This window comes from Rissa tridactyla, chromosome 4 (genome assembly GCF_028500815.1).
Source record: "Rissa tridactyla isolate bRisTri1 chromosome 4, bRisTri1.patW.cur.20221130, whole genome shotgun sequence".
Classification (NCBI taxonomy): domain Eukaryota; kingdom Metazoa; phylum Chordata; class Aves; order Charadriiformes; family Laridae; genus Rissa; species Rissa tridactyla.
The window spans coordinates 39,353,462-39,377,411 of NC_071469.1; the positions used below are offsets into that span (position 1 = coordinate 39,353,462).

General features: G+C 36.6%; 1 protein-coding gene across 1 annotated transcript in view; it reads right to left on the reverse strand.

Moving 5' to 3' along the window:
- Nucleotides 1–6,764: 6,764 nt before the first annotated feature.
- Nucleotides 6,765–23,950, reverse strand: part of FSIP1 (fibrous sheath interacting protein 1) — a 78,999-nt gene continuing 61,813 nt past the window's right edge. Inside the window, exons 12-14 of the mRNA XM_054200296.1 lie at nucleotides 10,033–10,579; nucleotides 7,147–7,273; nucleotides 6,765–6,846 (exon numbers count right to left, since the gene is read on the reverse strand). Of these exons, the coding sequence (XP_054056271.1) occupies nucleotides 7,251–7,273; nucleotides 10,033–10,579 (570 nt within the window). The 3' untranslated portion in view covers nucleotides 6,765–6,846; nucleotides 7,147–7,250. The remainder of the gene's footprint in view (nucleotides 6,847–7,146; nucleotides 7,274–10,032; nucleotides 10,580–23,950) is intronic.

A 23,950-nucleotide genomic window follows, 5' to 3' on the forward strand; every position in this document is an offset into this window, starting at 1 on the left:
ATCTGCAGGGGCAGATGAATATCTGTTAATATCTCTTCTAGCCTGAGACTGCCGGTGTAATCCAAAAGCTGGTGATGTGGCATTCTATCAACTGCTGCAACACGCTGCTAAAAATACGAGCAGTTAATACTAGTTGCTCAGTCTTTAATTACAGCAGCAGTTTGTCTCATGAGCCCCTTAGCAAAGTCAGGTGCTGCGTTAGGAGCACTGGATATCCACAAGAAGTGTATTTAGGGGTTTCTGTGGGTATGCAAGATTAAGTTTTACATCTCCTTTTCCTGAGGATGAAGAGTCTTGATCTATGAAGTTTTTTTCCCTATTTTTCTGTCACTAAACTTTTGAGGACAGTCCTGTATATTTCATTTTATCCCACTGAGAAGAGGGAGAAAAAAGACAAAGAACTCCTGACCTGTTGCTTCCAAAATATGAGTGGCTGCTGAATTTCTGCCCTCGCCAGTTACAGGATTGTCTGCTTCACTTGTCTGGCGTGAGGTGTGGCAGTCTCTCGTGGGAGAGCAGCCCCAGTGTAACCCATCTGACCTTCTCTGGGCCTGCTGTACCCAATGTCTTGCAGTTCTGGTCTCAAACTCTCTTCTTGCCTCCCAGGGGCACCAAGAGCCAGAACTACAAAAAATGAAGTTCACACCTGGAGAAATCTCTTTACTGTACTTGCGGAAAGTGTAAGATACTCTGGATTTAGAAAGCCAATTAGCTGTATAAACAGATATATCTATGCATGGATGTACATAGATAGAAGCTATGTAAAGAGACAGACCTGCTGCTGGTGTGGGGGAAGACAGCCTTGGCAGCCCATTCCAATGACCTTGTCTCAGCCCACGCCAAACTTTCCTGCTAATTTATTGCATGCGTTTATGTAGCTTATATCAGTGTAGTATCTGAATCGGGGATGATACATACCTTAGAATAATAGAGGCAAGCCATAACCCTCGTGTTAACCCATAGGTTAAGTCCACCCACTTGTTTCCTGGGCAGTGTGAATGCAAGAGGACCCAAGAAAGAGCTATAGATGAGATAAGTTGGGCCAGTACTTGCCCAAAGGAAAAACTGTCAAAGAAAAATTAAACAGGAAGAGCATGGAAAACAGCCCCACTCCACACGGGCAAAAACTCCGTAGGTGAAGCCTGGGGGAAATATGTTGTTGCCAGCTCCCTGGGGGCTTATCAGTGGGACACGTAAATGTTCCAACCAGTGCATGTCACTCTTAGCGTTACTGGGTACTTGGCCAACTTTTTTTGCATAAATAATCTCTGAGTTTCGTGCTGCTGCAGAGACTGCAATGTTTTCTTACCATACCACGCTCTTCTCCGAGTCCATGCAAACACAGTAGCTGAAGTTTTCAAGTGGCCATCTGCATCAAACCTATGTTACAGAGGTGTAGTAGTTTAAGCCGTAGGTATCGATAACCTATGGAGATAAAGACTGAGGTAACGGTAACAAGATCTGCATCTTAATGACAACAGTGCACTTCTTACTGGTATTGCCATGATTTTGTAGTGGAGTCATAGTATGGTAATTGGTTGATTTTTCAACATAAATTCATTTTGGAAAGGATTGCTGAGATTATAGAAGAGAGCATCTTAATATAACAACAAGGGGATTTCTAGCTCTTCTCATCTTTTCCAAGAGAGAAAGATCAAGTGAACAAAGTTGTATGAATATTTAAGCAGAGTTATGAAGAGAGGAAGAGAACTCATTAGAGAAAAGTGTTTGGCAAGCAAAAGTCTTAAAGATAAAATCTTCCATAGGAAACCCATAAAATTAGGCAAGTATCACAGAGAAACTTGGATTTTCAAATTTAGACAAATCCCAGGAAGCGCAGCCACCATTTATATTTAATTTTTCAACTGCTTTCAAATTTAAGAACTGCTAGCCTGGGCCACACATACAAGAGCTAAACTGAGTGCTGCTTAGATACTGTGTCAGTCTCCCTTGATGACTCCACTCACAAAATGTGTACGGAGAGACCATTTCAGTGTTATTGTAAAATTAGGGTAGAACGCCTCTGGCAATACCCTTCCCACCAAAACTATGCATACCAAATACACAAAGCAAACAATAGGAAAATAATGGCATAGAAGAGGATTTCCACAAGATAGCAAACTTCTAAGTGGAAAAATAAAAGTTCTCAATACAGAATACCTGCCTGTAAGTCAAAGTTATTCATGCACTTGAGCACTCTAGAAATTATACACACTGTGAGCATTCCAGTTTTTTGTTTTTCTTTTTTTTTTAAGCATAATAGATAAGGTACTGCAGATCCAATTGCAAGCAGTGAACTATTTCGCATAGACTTAAATGACAGGGAGCCTTTTATTCTAACCACTGCACCTGGATTCCAGCCAATCCCTCAATGAAACGTATAATTGGATAACTGTAGGTTATAGCATTAGTAGTATTCAAGCGCCTCTATGCTATTTAAAAAGGAAACAGTTTTCCTGACCTTTAAATCTAGCTACAAATAAAAGAGCAATTATTTCTCAATAAATCTGTGGAGAATTTAAAAAAAAAAAAAAGAAAGAAGGAAAGAAAGAGAGAAAAAAAATTACAGTTGTTATTTTTCCTAGATTTCAAGAACTTTCCTAATTTAACAACTTCCCAAGCATCTGCCAAACCACCTTGTCTTTGGTGTCTACCCTTCAAACTGTGAGATTCCAGAGGTGGGGCTCTTTTTTTGTAAGTGGGGGAGGAGGCACTCTTGGAAGCGTAAACAGTGCAGCAGATTTTGCACCTAAAAAGCAGAAGAGAGAGATCTCATTTAAAGCTGTGGTTAGGAAGCCTTTCTAAGAAGTGAAACAAAGAGAAGAGGTGCATTCACATATTGTTTGTTGAAATTTTATCTAGAAAATGGCGTTTTTTAGTAAAATATAAAAATTCTTATCATTATTGAAATTACAGAAATTGAGCTGCAAACAACAGCCTCTCACCTATCCCTCCCCGACTGGGAGGTAAAATTGCACCCTTTCTAGCCCATGAATTACTGGCATAGTTTTTCGCTCTGCCAGACTCGTCCTTGCTACTCTGATGACATGTTTAAGCAGCCCTTTCCTCTCTGATCTATGCAGCAGATAATTTTTGCGCAGCCTGTTTTCACTCTGTGCTCAGCATGTCCACTCGCTCTGCAGGAGTTCTGCTGGGGAAGTGAGAGGGAAAACATGCACTACAGATCCACAAAGTAGATACCAGCCGTCATCCGGCTTGGAAAAAAGCATTTGGCTGAGAATTTTTGTGGGGTGTTTTACTCTTTTTCTTTTTTTTTTTTTTTTTTTTTCTTATGATGGATCTGGAAGCTTTTTCACCCCTTGATAGAACTACTTTTACTTAAACTTGAATTCTGGACATATAAGAATAACTTCACTCCTTTTATCATTGTTTTCTATAGCCAACAAACTTTATCTTTTCTTTTTTTTTAAATCAGGATATTTAGTCTGTCACTTCTCTTTGAAATGGAAAAGATCCTCAACCGCTCCAAATCTGCATAATAACTGTAAACATGGACTGAACTTCTCATACCACTACAGTATACTGAAATCAAGGCTATAGTTCTTTAAATAATCCTACTCAAATATATGTATTTATAGTACATATCATATATGATATATATTATTTTAATACATAGTTTATATATACTTATATATATACACATATGGTTCATGAAAATGAGTGAATCACCCTTATTTTCCTCTTTCAGAGGGAAACACTATGGAGTTTGTAATTTAAAAGGGCAAACCATGCAGCAGTGAAACATACCCACTGGAGTAAATCAATATCGACAGCTGAGCATTGGCACTGTATGTATTTTCCTGAGGAGTCTCGGTGACAATGGCAGAATGGTCTGGTCACATATGGCTCAGCAGATAGATGCAAGCACACCAAAATCTTCTCTTCATGGGTATGTTGCTTTCACCAATATTCAATTTTTAGAACAAAATTATCTGTCTTGTGCTGTAAAATCACAGTGGGCAATCAGATTAGGAGCACAAAACAGCACAAACCTACATGCACACACAAAATTTCTTATTCCTCAATATAAAACAGATCTCAAAACCCAGAAGTCAGAAGGATAACTTTAAAGATCACTCTCCTGTGCTCTGCTGTGTTTTGGGATGAACAGAGCTAAGAAAGACTGTAAATAAGCTAGTTGTCAGAATTTTTTGCCAAATTCAACTTATGATAAATCAAGGTATGTATTTTGGAAAACCTGTTTCTAAATCTTGAGTTAGGCTGCAAATGAAAATTCATTTAAAAATCTCAATCATCAGTGCTGCATCGCGCCCCGAGGAGCAGCCACCACATTCCAGTGCAGCTGGAATTCCAGTGGCGAGCTCAATGGAGGGGTTATTGCAGGTCACAACCGAGAGACACTGGAAAAACAAAGAGAAAAACTCATGAATCCTCCTGGGCTCCACTTTCCTTTTACCCTGATATTGGTGATGTTTCAGCAAATGACCTCACTATATTTTACATAATATCTCCATTATTCTGTACCTCATACCAGTAAACGCTTTACAAAATAGTTTTGTTTCCTACAGTTTTACTTAAAACTGAAAAGAAAGGAGGGCTTGAACTGATATTTCACCTGCAACATCATGCAAGAAATAAAATCTTCGCAAAGAATCTGTTATTTGATATAATGCAGTAGAAATGCAGCACAGCTAAATATTAGGTCGCTAATTTTTGACACAGGCTGAGTTTGGGTACTGACCCTGAGCACTTTTGGAAGAGCATTTCATGAGCGCTGGGTCCCTGCCGTTTGCAGTGACTACAGCTGGTGCAGGGTCCTCGGCACTTCCCAAGGCCTGTCGGAATATACTCTTCAAGTGAACAGTCATTCAAACTTGCCTGCTTATCCCTAAAATGCCAGATGTGAATAAAAAGTTGTATCACAGCTTCACGAAGATTTTAAGGTTTAGTCAGCAACAGGCTCTTCCATGAGGGTGCCAAGAAAAGCATTTTCATAACAGTGAGGTTTAGGATAACAAAATACACTGGAAAAGTAAGAATGAATTATTATTTCTCTTAATATACATTAATATTACATTACATATAAACTTGAAACAAAACTTAGCTTTCTTCAAAACCTATACAAGCGCTTTAACACTGTTTTTGAGTAGGATTCTATGAAACATGAATTCCACATGAAAATAACTGGACTGTGGAAAGATTACAGCCAGTGGACAGTCCTGCACGAATATCATGAAGGCACGAAAAATACCTATGTCAGTATTGAAAAACCATTGTCAGTATTGTTTTGATTATATTTATGGTAAAGAAATTACGACACAGAGTTAAATTTTAAAGATAAGAAATACACCTAGGTGAGATTTGCAAAGCTCCATGAAATGTGCTTACAGCAATCCCATGCAGAGCGATTTGACTACGCGGAACACCCCATATCCATGGATTTGTTATTGCTGTTGCAAAACAAGTAAAAATATCAGAAAATAGAACAATAAATAGCACTTGCTTGTCACAAATATAGTGACAAATATAGTTAGATTCTGATCTCTGTTATATCCACACGATTACTACTTCCTCAGGAGTGTAGAATCATAGAATCATTTAGGTTGGAAAAGACCCTTGGGATCATCGAGTCCAACCATCATCTCCATTCTACAAAGTTCTCCCCTACACCATATCCCCTACCACCACATCTAAACGACTCTTAAACACATTCAGGGATGGTGACTCCACCACCTCCCTGGGCAGCCTGTTCCAGTGTCTAACCACTCTTTCTGTGAAGAACTTTTTCCTAATGTCCAGCCTAAACCTACCCTGCTGCGGCTTGAAGCCATTCCCTCTTGTTCTATCGCTAATTACCTGTGAGAAGAGACCAGCACCAACCTCTCTACAGTGTCCTTTCAAGTAGTTGTAGAGAGTGATGAGGTCTCCCCTCAGCCTCCTCTTCCTCAAACTAAACAGTCCCAGCTCCTTCAATGTACATCAACTCAGGCTGACAACTCTATAAATGCAATTAAAATCTGGGTCAATATGTGCATTAACTTAAACACGCAGATTAGTTCAAGTAATCCCTATAACATAACACTACCATTGTGTAGTTAACATTGTATCCATACGTCTTTTCTTATTGAATGTTAAATGGCTAGTATAGCATCTGTGAAATAATTTGTCCTTTTAGATTGTGTCAAATGAGAGCCTGGCAGTGGGAAAATGTATTGTGTTTTCTTTGCTAGAATAGCTCTCCTACCAAAAAAAAACCCCAAACAGAGCCAAAGCTTTAAGAGAGAACCATGTGTTTTTAATAATTTCTTCTTATTCTGACACTACTGTGCATGAAATGAAAAACTAACCATTAGCTCAGTATGTATGTAGAAAATTCAGGAGAAACAGTAGTTGAAGAGTAGACAAGCAAAAACTTGTAATGAATTTTTATTATTATCTGAAACACAAACCAGCTGTATTCCCCTCCCCCCAGCTAGCCATTCCTATAAGGCTTCACAACCCAGTAACCACTAGGGCAAACTTCTGCACGCCTTCACTTTTATTCGCACCAAGCCTTCAGGAGGGATTGCGATCTTTCATCGCTTCATTACACTTCCTAAGCAGAGGATAAGATTGTTTGCTCTATGGTTACGCTCTGCGCAGGATCAAGAATTGGAGACAGCTGAGCAGCCTGGTGAGGGTGTTCTGATCCAGCAGAGGACTTGTGCGAGTCTTTACCTTCAATCAAAGCAGGAGTCCAGCAGACAGCCCTGGGGCAGAAGACCGAGGGACGTATTTGGGTCCTTCACCGAGTCAGGGCTCACCAAGTCAGGCTGCAAGCTCCAGCAAACTGTGCTGGGGTAACGGAGGCCAGGTTTTAGTTAACTACATGAAAAAAGTAGATTGTGTGTAAAGGAGGAAAGATAAAATTATTATATACGTTCCATATCCATTCTAATAACGTCTCATTAGTAGAAACAGAGCTTTGCCAGTGGTATTTTGTATATTTCATGAGCAAAGACACACACTTCTATCAGACACACAGCTACAGAAATGAGAATGTACATTTATTTTTTAGATAGAATACTCCCAGGAAACTCAATGAAGTGCAAGAGTTTATTTTGAAATCGAATTGCAACAATATATGAAAATGATAATAATAATTATCTCTTAAGCATAAAGCACCTCATGTAAACTTTTCAATGATGATAACTCATTCCCTTCAGAGTGTCTGAAAACCACACCTTTAGAAAAAACATTGTGTGAAGAAGCATATAATCAATCTTCCCTCAACCTTCAATCTTCATATCATCTGTAAAAAAGAAAAGAATCATACGCTGAACTGCTGCAAGCACAATATTATTTGCAAGAGGAGAAAGCAACCACGGTTTATGATACAATTTCTACTTAAAACTTAATATAGCCAAACAAAAAAAAAGAGCTGGAAGTAATTACCAGTTGGCTCATACAACTGAGAAATAGGAAGATTTTCATATGTATATGTGGGTAAGTCTGGCTTCTGTTTATCTCCGCAAACATTACCTATATTTACATGCATATGACCCCGATGCTAATTACTGTTTCTTTCAAGAAGCAGGAATTACTTATCTCTGAAGGCACGTGAGTTACCTTCAAATATATATATACAAATAGATATATATGAATGATGTTGATAATTATGCTTTCCTTAAATAACGTATTATAGTAAATCTATATCACAGACTACAGTACCATAATGGCTGCAAAACCGAAATTCTGCTAAACCAGTTTCACACAAACAGAGTTTTGTTTGCTTACACAGCACTACACAGAGCTTAAACGCTGTGTAGCAGGCCAGAAAATCAAACTGTGTACAGAAGTTTACGTATATATATTTAAATGTCCTTTAATATTAAGACCATAACAAAGCTCAACTATGTAAGTGTCTCTTAAAAATAAAAATATGCCTGACACCTTCATCTGCAGATGTATTTGCCTTAAACTGGACTCCACTGGGATCCCTATTCCTCCATGCAATTAGCACATCTAATCATGTCTGAACTAACAATAAGCTTACCAATAGAACACATTAGGCAACTTCACAAATTTGATAAAAATCACAACCTTTTGCTTATGGCCAGGAATTATTGCTTAAGGTAAAACTGAGTCACCTTTGTGGGAAACAAATCCCATGGAAAGGTATCAGGGTTTTCTGGTTATGCTGTACACTGTCTCATAAGCTGTACATTGACAAAAATAATAAGAACGGATTGCTATCTATTTAAATGCTAATTTGGGATGTATGTTTCAGCATTAGAGTAATACTAATGGAATACAATAAATCTGAATATAATGAATTTAAACTTATGGATAACTGCAAAATATTTGGCACTAATGTAAAAACAATTACAAACCTCTGAAGTGGGTTTTATTTTGCACTTACTTTTATTGTGCCTAAAGATTACCTGTTCAGACCATTTTTTAAAAAGAGACACTGACACAAAGACTCAAAGCCTGACAATATCTGTAATGATATTCTTAGGGTTTTTTTTAGGTTTTTAGTAAAAATGAAAATATTTAGAGATTCTGAAAATTCAGAACACTTCCACCACCACCACCCCAAAAAAATGGTAAGCAAAATGACCATAACACCAAGATGTTTATTAACCATACATTAACCATACAGATTTGAGGTCTATATGGTTGAACGTCAGTCAGCCTCTACTGAAAATAGATAATCGTAACACCCTATTGCATCACCACCGGTGCCACCCCACTCTCCGCTGGGGCAGACCACTTCCTTCTTCCCTTGCTCCACTCTTCTGATGCTTGCATCTACATGAAGAGCAAAGCTGGCACGTGAAGTTAGCGGAAAACTAACCTACCAAAAAAAACCAACAACCAAACCCCAACCTTTGCTACCTGTATTGTATTTCTGTTTTATTCCTATTGCAGCTATGGCCTAAATCTCATAACGGGCAAATGTAGCAGGTGAGTCTGGATACCAAGTTTGTCTGGCAGTGTAAAAACATCAATAACAAACCTTCATGCTTTCTGATAGGTGGAACTGTTGTCCCAAAAGAACCACTTTAAAAAATATTAACATTCCCTTCACTGTAGAAAGGTTAAGTACTAACAATCAAAGAAACAGCTGTGATCATAATTAAGAAATGATAACACAGTTAAGAGGCATTACGATGTTCTAAATTACCACTGAATGTGAACAAATTCAGAACAGATTACCAGTATAACAAAGATTTACCTTGACAAACCTAGCAAAATTCATAGATTTCTAAGAGAATTAAACTATAGCACTTTAATCACAAACAACTTCATACTGTCACAACTTTTATGAAAGAAATGAAAGATGTCGGTGTACCTGCCTAAAATCTGGTTGATTCGAACAGTTTGTTTTCCAGAAAAAAAAGTGTGGATTTAGATTACAATATCACTATATAATTGCATTAAAGTAAATAATAAATATTTTTATAATACCAGATCGGGTGAATTTAATTTTTTGCTGGTTAAACTCTATTCTTTCTTTTACTGAAATAAACGTAATTTACGGAAAGTATGCAGTATTTATTCATTTTGTTATCTTCTATGTGTAAATTTGTGTTCCCTGAAAGCAATTTATTATTTCAAATACAGTTAGGTAGTGTTTGTTTCTGTACTACTGAGTTTACCTTATTAAAAACATTCAAGAAACACTTGGATTTTTGTGTGAATTGTTATACCAACTACTGGGAGAATATTTGCTTTCCACAGAACAGCAAACATGACTTTCTACTATCAAAAAGATAATCCATATGTGTTGTCAACTCTGTTTTCCAGTTGACAGAATTAATCAACATCAATATTATATTTCATAAGAATCCTAGTCTTATAGTCAATTATGTCAGGGCAAGAATTTTAATAAACATTCTGTTATTTTGTGTGTATTATTTTTGGCACAGTTTTATGTTTTATAAAAGTACATCTTTGCCCCACCATAATAATCTGTGTGTATTGGTGCATACCTTTGGTGAGAACCTGCTTGGTTTTTTTCATCATAATCAAAAGCCTATTCTGAAGGGTTGTTAAGAGTCTCACCTCCTTTGGTTTGCAGTGGTATGCTGAGAATGTCAGCCTCTGTGGATGGCTCATTGTTCATGCTGATGCAATATAATGGTTCACCCAAGAAAGAAGGTTTCTTCAACCTTTTTGTGTTGAGTGCTCTTGACATAAAGTAACCTTCAGTAATACTCTTATCTCCCATCTTCTGTAAACCTTCTAGGTCATCAGGTTCCTCTGTTTGGGCCAGTGAATCCTTTGATAAGTGACTACCAGCCAGTGCTTTGCTGATATAGTAGCCAGGGATTTCACTCTCTGCATTAACACATAAGCTTTTGTCTTCGAGTCCAGCCTTTTCCTCAGCCGTTAACATCCCTACAATATGGTCTTCAACTAACATTTTGGAAAGAGTAGATGTGGAGTGAAGAGTGGAGTCTTGACTTGTGTAACAAGGGGGACTTAATCCACAAGAAAGAGATTCCTGAGACTTTGGCATGGTAACGTTGCTTATTGTTCTCTGAGGCTGCATACATTCTTCCAGAAGGGTCTTAAGCTGCTCTTCAGAGAGGCCCATTTGTTTGTCAGTCTGAAAAAAAAAAAAGGGCAAGAATTTCTTCTGTCAAAATATAATTAATGAAAAGCAGCGCCATAAAACAGTTCAAGAAATACAAAAGCACTGGCAGAACTCTTAAACTGATATCAATGTTTTTCAATTCAAACTGAATTTAAATATACATTCAGATAATTACATCATTTATGTCATATCTTCACTAGGTTCTAGATAGATTAGATGCTGAAAGTTAGGAAAGAAGTCTGATGTTCACAAGGCACCGAGAGGCTTTTAATTTTGCATAGTCTTCCACTAGATATCACTGTTTTTTAACTGCCAAAGCACATACTTTTTCATATATCTTGGTTTGTTGTGTACACATATGGACACACACACACTTTAAGACTGTAGTTATGGAAAGCAAAAGAGCGCGTTGCTAAAAGACTTTCAGCTGTTGGGGCGATGCAACTGGGGTCAAAAATGGTTTTGGACAGCACCAGCCCACCAAGATTGTCACATATTGACTGAAGTATTCCCAGGTGCTCACTGTAGAAATGCAACACAGCCTCTCTCTACCATGTGACAAAAAGCACAACAGTTACTCTTCTAAAGGACCTACCACTTCAAGTATGTCCCATGGCATGTGACAGAAGAAAGCCCTATCATCTTCTGTACACCAGTTCTGCTGCTTTCTACACGCTGTCACTGCTTGGATAGCTCACAGATGTCACTTTTCGGTCAACTTCTTATTCAGAAAGTGGAACACTCCCATCATTTTTATCATGCACGTTTCCTTTACTGGACATTTCTTAAAATTTTATATTAAACATAATGACTGATATTAGCTGGTAATGGTGAAGAATAGCAAAGGATATTTTGCTTAGAGAGGTTTGCATTGGGAAGTTACTTCTAGCCTTTACAATCCTTAATGCTCCTTGGTAATAGAGAAGCACAATACTCCCTGACAACTTGAAGATTATAATGAAAAGTACAGGACATATTTTAGATATGCATAATACATTTGCCCATGAAATATGAGATATAGAAGATATAATAATATATATTATAAAAATTACAGATACTATGTGACATTTAATGGAAAAAGATGCTTTCTACAACCAAAACCTCAGTTTAACCCAACCTCCAGAGGCAAAGGATCAGTTGACAATCTGGTGAACTCCCTAAGGCTGCAGTGATTTATGTCAAACAACAATTTTATTCACTGTGTAATGACTATAACAGAGATTACTTTATATTGTGCTAGAGCGTGGAGCTCCTGTCATTTCAGAGGTAAGATCAATATCGGATGTCTAGCTGATTTTTTTCTCTGAAGGTCTCTTATCCAACTACAGGAGTGATATGACCCTGTTTGCTGCATATGACATGATGAGATCACAGCGTAAGTAGCACAGGGTGTGTGGATCACACCTGAAAACTAATTATTCATGTTCACGAAAAGGGACAGTTTTCAGTCAGGAAGGAAACAGTATTTCTTTGTAAAACTCGTGCCTACTAAAAATTACAAGGTGACACTATGAATGAAGGAGAAAGACATTTTAGGTTACTTTCGGTCACCATTCTGTATTTACATGTTCAAACATCACCAATAGCTAATAACCACCACTATAGACTGATTACTTTACAGTTCAGGCACTAGCTGACATACTTAAACTCAGTTTTATAGATTTATTCAACCCACTGGTGTTTTCCTGTACAGACCAATTTTCTTCCCAAAGACATTTTGAGTTCACTTCCTACACATACAAAAGAAGAAAACTGCCTTAAAGAAATTCAGATGTTAAGGGCTTTTAAGCAAAAAAAACCCAACCAAACAAAAAAACCACAACCAAACAAAAAACCCCCAACCAACCAAAAAACAAACAAAAAAACCAAAACAAAAAAAAAAAAACCAAAACAAAACAAAAAAAAAGAGCATCAACACACTATCATTATGTGTAGAGAGCTTTATTTAGATGAACGTAAAATCAGGAAATAATTGAGATTCAGCTAATCTTAGTATCAATCAACGTACTTCTGATAATATAACTGAAACCAAACCACAACCATAAGCACTTATTTAGATAACAAGGAAAAAATTATGACCTCTTCAAACTTTTCTCAGGCTTTTAAATTTTAATCATAGTGGAGAAAGTACTCACTGATGAAAAATAAGTCAGACGGGGAAAACCAATTAGTAGTAAAGCACATGACAAATCCAAAACAAAACACAGAATTTTTTTAATTTTCACTCTCAATCTAATCGACCAGCCTATGCTGAATTCCTTACTTTTCTTGAAGGAGTATTTTAATTTGCAGGACCATGTCTGTTTACAAGTAGTTGTTATTAGAATGGACTCACTATAAGAAACAAGATGCAGTCACCCAGGCAGAGCACCACAGTAACACAGTTATACCACTACTGGAAGCACAGCTGCATCTAAGGTATATCCACAGAGAAGAATATTATGCTGCGTAAACATAACTATATTTGTACCACAGAAGATTCTCACATCTGGAAGCTCGCATTGGAGTCCCACATGTTTTTGAGTGTGTGGTTCTATACTAACGTATTTCAAAGCTCTTGGCCAAGATCATTTGGAGCTAATTTTATGTTAATGACAGGGCAATTCACTCACTGCAGAAAGGAATTCTGCGTCTGGTGTAAATGACTGGCTGAGTACAAAATGAACATAGTGAGGAAGATCATGTTGTCCTGTCCTTTCATTCTCCCCATCCCCACCCCATTTATCTGCAATCTACTTTTCCTTGTCCAAATTTTTTTTTTCTTTTTTTTTCCTTTCAGGAAAATCATGAGAGTTGTATTGACCATTAGTTCATAGATTATCTTGATTATTACCAGAGGGTTAGGTGGAGAGCTTTAGACCCTAAGGCGAGTGGGGAGGGACATGAGTGTAACAGCTACAGAGCGAAAAAGTTTGGTGACTTGTGGGCTTCTTTTCCTCCAGAATGGCAGGCCTGCGGGCAAAGCAGACAGTGTAAAAAATTACTTATTTTTGTTCTTTATTTATCTCTTCCTCCCTTTGGATTGTTTTGTAACACACGTTTGCAAGAACAGAAAAATAAGGAAAGTGAAAGTGTTTAACATATCTCTCGAAAAATTACATTTTAAAAAACTAAAGGCTCATTGTTCCCAATTTTCTTGTGCCAAAATCATTTTAGGGTTAAGGAAAAATATACAGTAGAGGACAAGATAGCTCTTAAATAGCCATAAGTCATCCACTCCGCAGCAAGAAACTTACATTGAAATGAAAGCAGAAAGGCTGCTGTTGAAATCAGAAAACTGAGTTTAGGGAAACATGTAATACCCTAAGGAGAGACACCTCACACGAAAAAGGCTGTGCATTTGCAACCAAATGAGCATTTTAACTCGTGGGATCGCATAATACAGCAACTGCATTGAGAGTTTGCAAAGTATACATTTGCCCACACCAGAAGAAATCCTGTCACAGCTAACTGTAATAGTTTAGAGACTTGGAATCAGTAACACAGTCTTAGGGAGACACTAGATTCTCCTTCTCCCAAGGTTTCACTGCCCTCACTGTAAATAATTTACAACTCCTATACAGAAAAATTACTTCAAGATATTTCTTTAAAAATACAAGGACATAAAATTAATGTAATTCAAAATGCAGAAACAGCACACTAGACAAGGGAAAATGAGCTATTAGGTCTGGTTCCCGTTAGAAATTGGAAAACCTTTTAATTGTTCTGGCTAATTTTTAATAGGACACTGAGTCCTATTCATTTCCTAGGCTTTTTACCGTTAATGATCCAAAAAACTAATTTCTAGCCAGGAGTTTAGGAGCCTGCTAATGACCTTTACTGTTTATATGTGGCTAGTTTTTCACACACTTGTCGCCCTTCTCTGACTGAAGATTTCTTGTTCCTTGCTGAATTCCTTGGTGACACGGGTCTATAGAGAAAACCTTACTGCATGTGGTAGGAATGCAAACTTGTAGATTGCTGTGGACGGACCTGCTGTGACTACTGGCTTGCGAGTTCAAAGCTTTAGGCTTGTTTTCCAGTCACAGGAACAGACTAACACTGAAAGGCCTTATCAGATTTTAGCATGGGGAGGAAGCTAATATGCCAGGATTATTTCTAATTATAGTAAATACTCATAAAATGACACACAGTAAATGAGTAAGTGCTAGAAAGCCAGGACTATTTAAGGACTTGTGTAGCTGGCATGTCTATAAAGATGTACGTTTTGTTGCTTAATCTGAAAATATTACAATCAACAGTTCTTATGATACTTTATTTGCCTGAAACAATTTACTATGATACTCTTATTTACTTACATTTTTACTGATGTGTAGGGCTGCAACAGTGAATTCTAAAGTAACTGCTCTCATCCTGATAAAAATACTCCATTTTAAGAGTACACGGATCTATTGAGACAATATTCAGACTTTTGACATATCGGCACAGGAAGGTTTTGTAAGTTTTAGTTATTTCATGACTTGTTAATAGTTTCTCAAACAAACAGCTCTGTTCTGCTTTGAAAAGGCAATCCCTGCCTTGTATCTCCACACTACTCAACTCAACGTGCACCATCAGCTCCAGGGTCTCACCTCTATGCATCACACCAAAGCACTGTGCTCTTGTCTATGAACAGTACTGGTCAGTGCTACTGTGGAATATTATTAATATGCTGCACACAAAACCAGACACATCATGGCATTGTGGAAGAACTTCTCCCAGTTTCCAGAAATGCTAAAAGCCCAAAGTTCTTTTGCACCACAGAAGTCAGGATTGGTGTCCGTAACTTGTAAACTAATCTAAATTATGGGAACATGTCCTTGTGAGACTGTTGTGGGTTAACCCCAGTAGGCAGCTAAGCACCACACAGCTGCTTGCTCACCCTCCCCACCCAAGAGGAAAGGAAGAGTAAAAGCAATAGAACTTGTGGATCAAGATAAAACTTGTTGAAAAAGTACAGGAGAAGAGAAGGAAGACAGAAAGAAATCAAAACATGTGATGCAAAGGCAATCACTCAGCATCTCCCATGGACAGACCAATGCCCAGCCAGCTCCTGAGCAAAAGATGGGTAACTTTGTAGGACCTTCTTTTTTCCCTTTTTGTTGCTGTGCACGACATTATATGGCATGGAATATCTCTTTGGGTCATCTGCCTCGTATCCCCTCCCCACCTATTGTGCATCCCCAGTGTATTCACTTTGGGGGCAGAGCGAGAAACAGAGAAGGGATTGATGCCATGCAAATACTGCTCAGCAACACCTAAAACATGGGGGTGTTATCAGCATTGTTTTGGTCACAAATCCAAAACACAGCACCATACCAGCTGCTATGAAGAAAACTAACTCCATCCCAGCCAGAAACAGTACAGAGTACTTCCACTTCTACAAAGAAATTCTTAAGCATCCCACACGTCATGTTACGAATTTTAGTGCTTGCTTGTTCATTTTAAAAACAATGCGTTACAAGAAAGAGCTTAAAGATTGTAAAAGAAAAAGGTTAATCTTTCCTCCGTAAGGCTATTTCAGAAGAGTTATTTCAGAATGTAATGAGAGAAAATGGTAACTGGAGTAGATCAAAAACATGCTTACAACTCAGTGAGCATGTTTCTGGTGAGGACAACAATGTGTCTTGATTTGATAGTGTTAAAAATTAAGACTGGAAACTAAATAATGGATTCAGAAATTAAGAGCTCCTTGTGCTACCATCATGATTCACCAACTGGTGGTCTGGTGCTTATGTATAATTTGGGTGGGTTTGGGGAATTCTGTACTGTTTCAGGGAAGACAGAAATCTTTAAGAACGAATAGGATTCCTGAGCAATAGGAGAAACTCTCCTGCTTTTGCTCTTTTCCTCCTTCGGCTTTCTTTCCTTCTGTTAGTTACATTTTCCCTTCTCTAAATTTTTCCACTGTTTCTGTTTGTTTAAGGGCAGAATGAAAAGGTCTGGTAGTCAATTTTCTGTAGCTGCTGCTGCTAAGAAACAGAAAGCAGAAAGGACAGAAATACAGAAATATTTAGGCAAGAAAACAGGAACAGCAGAAAAAAAAAAAAAGAGGAGATTAGTGGGCACCTGGTAACACCTTGTCTGAAAAGAAAATTCAGCTTGTGACATCATGAGCCATCAGAACCACAACATCAAAGCCATTAAGTTTCAGGGAACCATATAAAATCTCCATTAAAAAATAAATTTTAAAATAGTATAAAAATTCAAAAGAAAAAATGAACTTCATTAATAAATCAGAAATAAAATACCCTACAGGATTTTTCCCCTTTCTCTGACGAAGTGAAATCTTAACAGACATCAAAAGGGGGACATGAGTTTACACAACTTTACTCTTATTTAGAGTAGCAAGAGACACAAAGATAAGTAGGTGAAAATTGTGAAGAAGAGACATAGGAATTGCAGCAGTTCATTCCTTCGTGATTTTTAAGATAGCCTACAGGTTATACAAGTAAAAATAATTATGACAAGTTCTTGCTGGCAAAACTAATTTAAATATGCATATTTTAGTCATTACAAAGGGGCATACTACTTGGTTTAATTTTATCCTTCTCGAAAAAAATCCACTCAATTTTTTGTGGTGTGAATGTGCAAATAATGAAAAAACTGTGGTTCATCATCTATGCCACACCCTGTAGAATTTAGAAAGAGAAAGCAACTGGTTGCCAGAGGTGACAAAAGTAGAAAAAACCCAAGGAAGAGAAAATATCTTTTACAATAATTTTCTTCTCATTTGATACCATGGACACTAGGCTACGTTACTCACAGCTGCAGTGTTTGCATGGTACTACACCAGAATATAAAGAGGAGGTTTCGGGGGCTCAAAGTGTGAATTTATTCTTGGAAGCATATGGAAATAATTTTATAACTTTTAAAGATCCCACAAGCTTTATTTCTGAATTGCTACAAGTCATACTTTTTACCCTTCATTTTCTGGAGCTTACTTTTAATTTTAGCTTCATTTCAATGTAGCTTTTGATCTACAGGTTCTATATCATTTTCTAGGTGCCTGAATATTAGCAATGAAGATTTCACCCATTGACATAAAAATCTAAATTTGTATGTCGTCACCAAAGTTTTAAGAAGGTAACTTTAGGAAACAAAATTTGAAAATGTCACACAGGTTTAAAGTTTCTAAGATTCCTACCAGACATGTATTTATTAATAAAAAATTACTATTTTTAAAGTAATTTAAGATTACATAATTATTTTTCTCAATTGCCTATAACTGTATTAGAGGAAGATTATGACTTTGAAGCTCCATTTTCATTACCTGAACTAAATATGGCTTTGTAACCTTTAGATCCTAAACAGTATTGGATTCAAACCTAGACAGTTAAAATCTGAAATATAACTCATTAAAATTTGTGTTTCCATTAGTATGCTGGCTTTTTCTGTCATTTTTGGAGCTAATATACCATAAGACTTATACATCATGTTATAAAGGAAAGCTAACTGAGTTTTGATTTATTGTTTACAAAACTGTTACAAAAACTCATATATTTTATTACCCAATTAACTTATGAATAGTAGGTTTTACACAACAAAGCAAATGCTTGACAAAGGAATATCAAAGGAAATTCCGAATATATTGTATATAATACCTAAATACAAAAACAAATAAAGAGTAAGAATAAATCAACAATAAAGGGCACAAATTTGTAGCAAGCAGGAATCAACAAAGGAAGAAATTTTATTCCTTATCTTTAATAGAAGAAAAGGTAAGAAATACAATTCTAAGTAAACATATATTAAACTGTGCAATTAAATGTGCATAGAGTATATTCTCCTGGCTGGAGCAAAGAGGTACTGACTTAATGTAATGGACATATTCAATAAAAATCAACACATCCTAGTAGTCACTAAACAATAAGAGTCAACTGTCAATTCTTTATTAAAAAATAATTTAAAAGTTTAAGAATTTTTAAAGCTGCATAAATCATGATGTAACCGCCCCTGGATTTAAATACTAAAGTATGTTAAAGCTCTCTGATTTAAATAACTTTGAATTTAAAATCCATCTACTCCAAGGTTCTCCACAGATGTTTTGCAATAATTCAGCTCTTCTAACTTCAGATTAGTTCAATGTTTAGCTCATCTAATCTACTGCATTGGTAGATAGAAAAAAACTAAGCATTGTACTATAAGTCACTGTATAATTTTTTCTCTCATTTCTAAAATCTTTCTCAAGAAATGGATAGTTCCCTGTTTTTAGAGCACTTGATTTCATACACTTTCAAGTATTCTTAGGGTAGAAAGCAAGCTGGTTTTAATTGAACACACTGAATGTGTGCGAGAACTTAAGACAGAAATTCCTGAACTGGTATTTACAATTCATCATTCTGAATAAGACTTTCGTTTTCTAGTCTCTACTGAAGAAGCAGAACTTCTCCAATCTAGGCTATTTAACATTCAAAAACAGTTTCCTAAACATCCCATTTTGTGTTTGTAACTGTTTGTTATTAAGCATTTAACAGATTGCATTCCATAGAAATATCTTCCTTGAATATTATTAAGCTGTGGCTTTAATTTTCAGCAAAGCCAGTAGAGTAGACAAAAATGCCTTGATGTGGTTGCAGCTGTTTTCTGTTACAAAAACCCATTTATTTTCCTTTTTTTGGTCATGTCGGCTTTTATTTTTCCAAGAAATAGATACCGTGAAGCATAATGGTGCCACAGTATTTTCTTATGGCAATTTTAAAACTGCAACAAACTATCTTGAGATTTTAAGAATACTTACAGGTCTATAATCTATTAGGGGAACAGAAAATATAAATAGCAATAAAACTAAGGGCATGGAGATTTGTTTCTAACATAACAAACTTCACTGCAAGTGCTAAAACACCAAAAAACCTAACAAAATGCCTCCACCCGATAAGAAGGAAAACAGGGAAGCCACAAACGCATGATTTAGGTGACCTATGTAGTCAGGTGTAGTTTAGTCTCACTAAAAACAAGAAGGGCCATCCTAAGCAGCAGTAAGCCATAAAGACTCATCAAAAGCAACCACAGACAGAAGCTTAAAAAAGAACAAAATAATAGTTTATGTATTCTAGAAGTACAGACCAAATTTCCTGATATTCTTTAGGGGTATCTTTTAAAGTGACTCTTCTTAATTGTCCCTGTGTATCAATAGCAGCAGACACCTCTGAATATTGACTTTTTCTATATAACATATATATGTATATGGTAAACCTGACCTGCGCTATATATTTTGGAGACGGAAATATTCTCTCCCAATAGCGGAAGTATGATATGAAGGAAGTTCTGCTGCATGCAGAATAACAAGATATAGAAACCTGCAGTGTTCTCTAGTGAAGTAATACAGGTAGTATGCAATCTCTATTATCCAAGTTAAGGAAAAAAGCATGCAGTTTCTTCTATAAACGTGAATTTGTTACAGAATTTTTGACTCTGCATTAAATACAGATGATAGCATTCCTCTATGTTTCACATTCATGCCACCGAATTCAAGAGTCTCAGCCAAGTGCTATTGTTAACTGTAGTTCCCCCAGGTCCTCGCAGTCGGCAGAGAGATGCTGGCACCTCAGATTGTAATTCAACCCAGCTAAAATCTAAAGAAAAGAACACTTAGAATTTTGCTTACAAATTACTGTTTCAAAACTGAACTCTTTCTGACAACGCAATTCAAAGGATACTAAGCACAAAGATAATACGTGGGAAGAAGTAGAGATCAATATTACAACAGAAACTTGGTAAATCACAGAGGATTAGAAAAAGGTATAGGAGACACTACTTTTCAGAAACTTGTCTCGAGAAATATGTTGAAGTACAGAATTGTAAAGACACGTAGTTTTAAATAACAAGACCCATAATGTATCACACTGGCTTAGCTTTCATCGTCTTGTTGATGTAGTTCATCCCGCAAGCTCAATAAAAGCACGTGCAGTATTGCCATGTATTGGCAAATGCAAGCACTTAAACACTGAGAGCCAGGACACCTCTCCAAAAATACCAGGTCGAGTACATCTGAAACTGTAATTTCTTCTTGTTTTGATCTTTTAATTGTTACAGTTGTACAGTGTACAATTGTACAGTAAATACAGAATCCTACCTCACAATGGCAGGACTACTAAGTGTCTTTAAAAAAGAAAAAAATCAAGTTCCCATTTACTGGTCATGAAATGTTTCTGACGCTTTCAAGTCACAGCATGAAGAATTACACTCACTAAGGAACATCCCGTCTGAAATATATGAAATTGTCATTGGCTTTTAGAGAAAATCACTGTATGTGAGTACAGATAAATGAGTAAGGGTAGGGATAGTTTTGCCACACCTCAGTCTCTGCTTATCGGAGGTCAGAGAAAGATAAAGAACGTGATTGTCTTTTCTGTTTGATGGGGCTTGTTGCAACAAGGCAAGTGCAAAGTTTCTACAGGGAACACCAGGTTGCAGCTGTACTTGTCAATGTGGGCATATATTTTATGAAAAAAACATTTTTAAAAAAGTAAGAGAATAATGAGGAATTGTTTTCTTCTCTAAAGAATGGAAGGGTATTTTGAAATGAGATACCTGCATCTGGCTCTTCTATTTCCATTCAAAACGAAAACCCAAAAGCCTTTAGGAAGAATGTGATGAACAATATTGCCCCAGGGAAAACATTTTACTTGGAGTTTCAAGCCTGCCTGCACCCGTTCTTGATTTTGAGGAAGTGGTGGGCGGATCCTTTCAGTAAGTACAAGAACAGGAGTTAAACCTTGAAACATTCAAATATACATCACCAGAAAATTTACATTTACCACATAACAATAAAAGAGCTAAGACTGAGATAAAACAAGTGCTAATCTATTATTATTACCTAATGTTTGAGAGCTGTTTGTTGTTTTTTTTAAATTAGAATGGCAAAATGATAATATTATTAATTTTTTGTCTAACTACAAAGGTCCCTCTTCAGAAGGTCTAGTTGTTAAAGTAAATCTTAGTTTTGGTTGTTTATTAAACAACAGTTTTTCCTCAGACTTGTCTCACACCTATAGTAAATGTGCAATAGTACCAATAACTGTATTCCTCTTGGCATGATAAATTTCCTACATTATGATAACCAAAATCCATGTATTTTATGTCCTTGCCAAACTAGAAACAGCATAAACATTATACGACCAGGTAGGACAGCCAACCTCCTTTTTTTTCTGGGGCAACAAGGAAAAACCTCACAGTTACCTTCTGCCACTAAGTCTCTAATAGTTTTTGATTCCCTAGGCCTTAGAAATAAAAACCCTTTTCAGCATCTTCTGTTGTTCTTCTTCTCAGTCACAGATCCTCTCTCATGTCCTAGAACAAAGACATATAGAAAAGTACATGCATTCAAAATGTTGCAGTTCCTTGTTGTTACTATTCTGGTTCACGTAATCAGAAGCACAGGTATCTGCACATGGATAAAAAGCAAGAAAGCCTTTACTCAATTTACAGAGACAGTAGGTTGATTTGACTATGGAAGTTGCGGGCCAATAGGTACATAACACAATGTTGTAGTACACAGGTTTCCTTCCCTCCACTTACTCATTTCCTGGTAAATCCATGCCTGGTCAATAAGAGACGCTTACGTGTTTGTAACTAGAAGCAACAATTGCATTTGACAGGTCACACAACCACCCTGGGTAGGCTCCTGTATTTACTTCTCATCACCAAAGAGAATGACACAAGCCAAGTGACAGATGTACAGGACAAACAGCATTTATTAAGCATAAGCATACCGCTTTCCTGCACCAGGGACAAAAAATAATTATGCTTATGTAGAAATCTAAAGGCTTTAGAGTAAAAAGACTCACAGTTTAAAAAATAATGTCTTGATGATGTAGGAACATTTTACTGTTTGAATTTTTCACCCGTTTTCTGCAGAACATGCTCATATATAAAATGTAATTCAAAACAGCTGTGTAAACACAGATTCTAAGAAATTTTACTTTTAGGGAAATTAATACAATTCTAGTAACAACAAACAAACTACCAAAATGTAAAATGGTACAGCTGCATGTAGCTCACAGAAAATACAGTGTTTTGCAGTTTGAAACATATAATTGCTATAGGAATAGCTAAAATATATTTTTAAGTGAAGCTTGGGACAATCCCATTTATACTTGGTGATGTACATCACTGCACAAAAAGGTAAAAAAGGCTAGTATTCCCCCTTGTAAAAGACATGAAAGCACCAAAAGACTCGTGTTTTTCAAAAGAAAGTTATGTAAATTTATCATGCATTGGGGATACAGGTGACTCTACTGGAGCTGGAGTCTGTCTTTTGCCCATGAAGTCAAAGTTCACGTGTCACTCATAAGATCTGAAAGATTAATTTACAAAAAGTCTGTGTGATCACATTACGAGGTCAATGGCTTAAACACAAAGCGCTGTGCACCCCAGTTGCTTGGAACTTTCCTTACTGCACATTGGAATGTTTTTGCCCGGTTGCTTTGGTAAAAAAAACAGCCAAAGTTCACAGCTGTGTTTCTGATGAATTGATGATGACATTGTTGGTTTTAGAGGACACTACGCTACTCTCAGTTATGTGGAATCACAGCTACTGAATCAGTAGGCAATGACTCACTCAAGTGTTTTGTGTGCATCTTCTAGGCAGTTAGCAGGAGGCTCCTTATTCATTAGGCTAATTCAGATAGAGAGTTCCTGTTGAAATACATTGAGAAAAGAACAAATCATATTTTTTGAAATGAAAAGTAGAACTTTAGGGTGGATGATAAATATTTAAAAGTCGTAACTTCTTTAACTAAGGACACTCACTCCTTAGGTTAACATGCTTTTCCATAAAGCTTATTAATATTTAAAACTTTTAAAGGCGTTTCAGGATACATGGGAAAATTATTCAAGTTAAATGTACCAAGGATCTAGTTGAAACGCAGTTCACACATCAAGCTAAGACAAGTATAACAGGTGTTCATAGAAAGGTATACACCTCTGGAAACACACAGTTTAGCAGCTGTTTCTAGCATTGTTATACTGCATAAAATGCAATAAGAACATACTAGAAGAGATGGAAGTTCTAAGTATCTGAATTTTTTTATGCTAATAACAATAATATAAACATACATAAATATCTAACTTTTTGTTCTTAGAGACATAAAAATCTATATAAATATCAAGATTGAATACAGCTGCAATCTGGAAGGATGATGCTGTGTAGTAGTATAGTCTCTACAATGCAATTACGTGTGTATATACTAGCCTGGCTGGCACAATTTTAGAGCTCTATCTAATTGCTAAAATGAATGAGTTTTAATTAAGAAAGACACATCATGGAGCCACACAATGATATTCTATCCTTTTCAGAGACATCATAAATCCATTCGTTCTGGAATTTGAAGAATGAATTGTGGATCTCATTTGTCTGCCTGGCAGGAGACACAACCAACTTGTTCTTGCCTTGTGGAATCT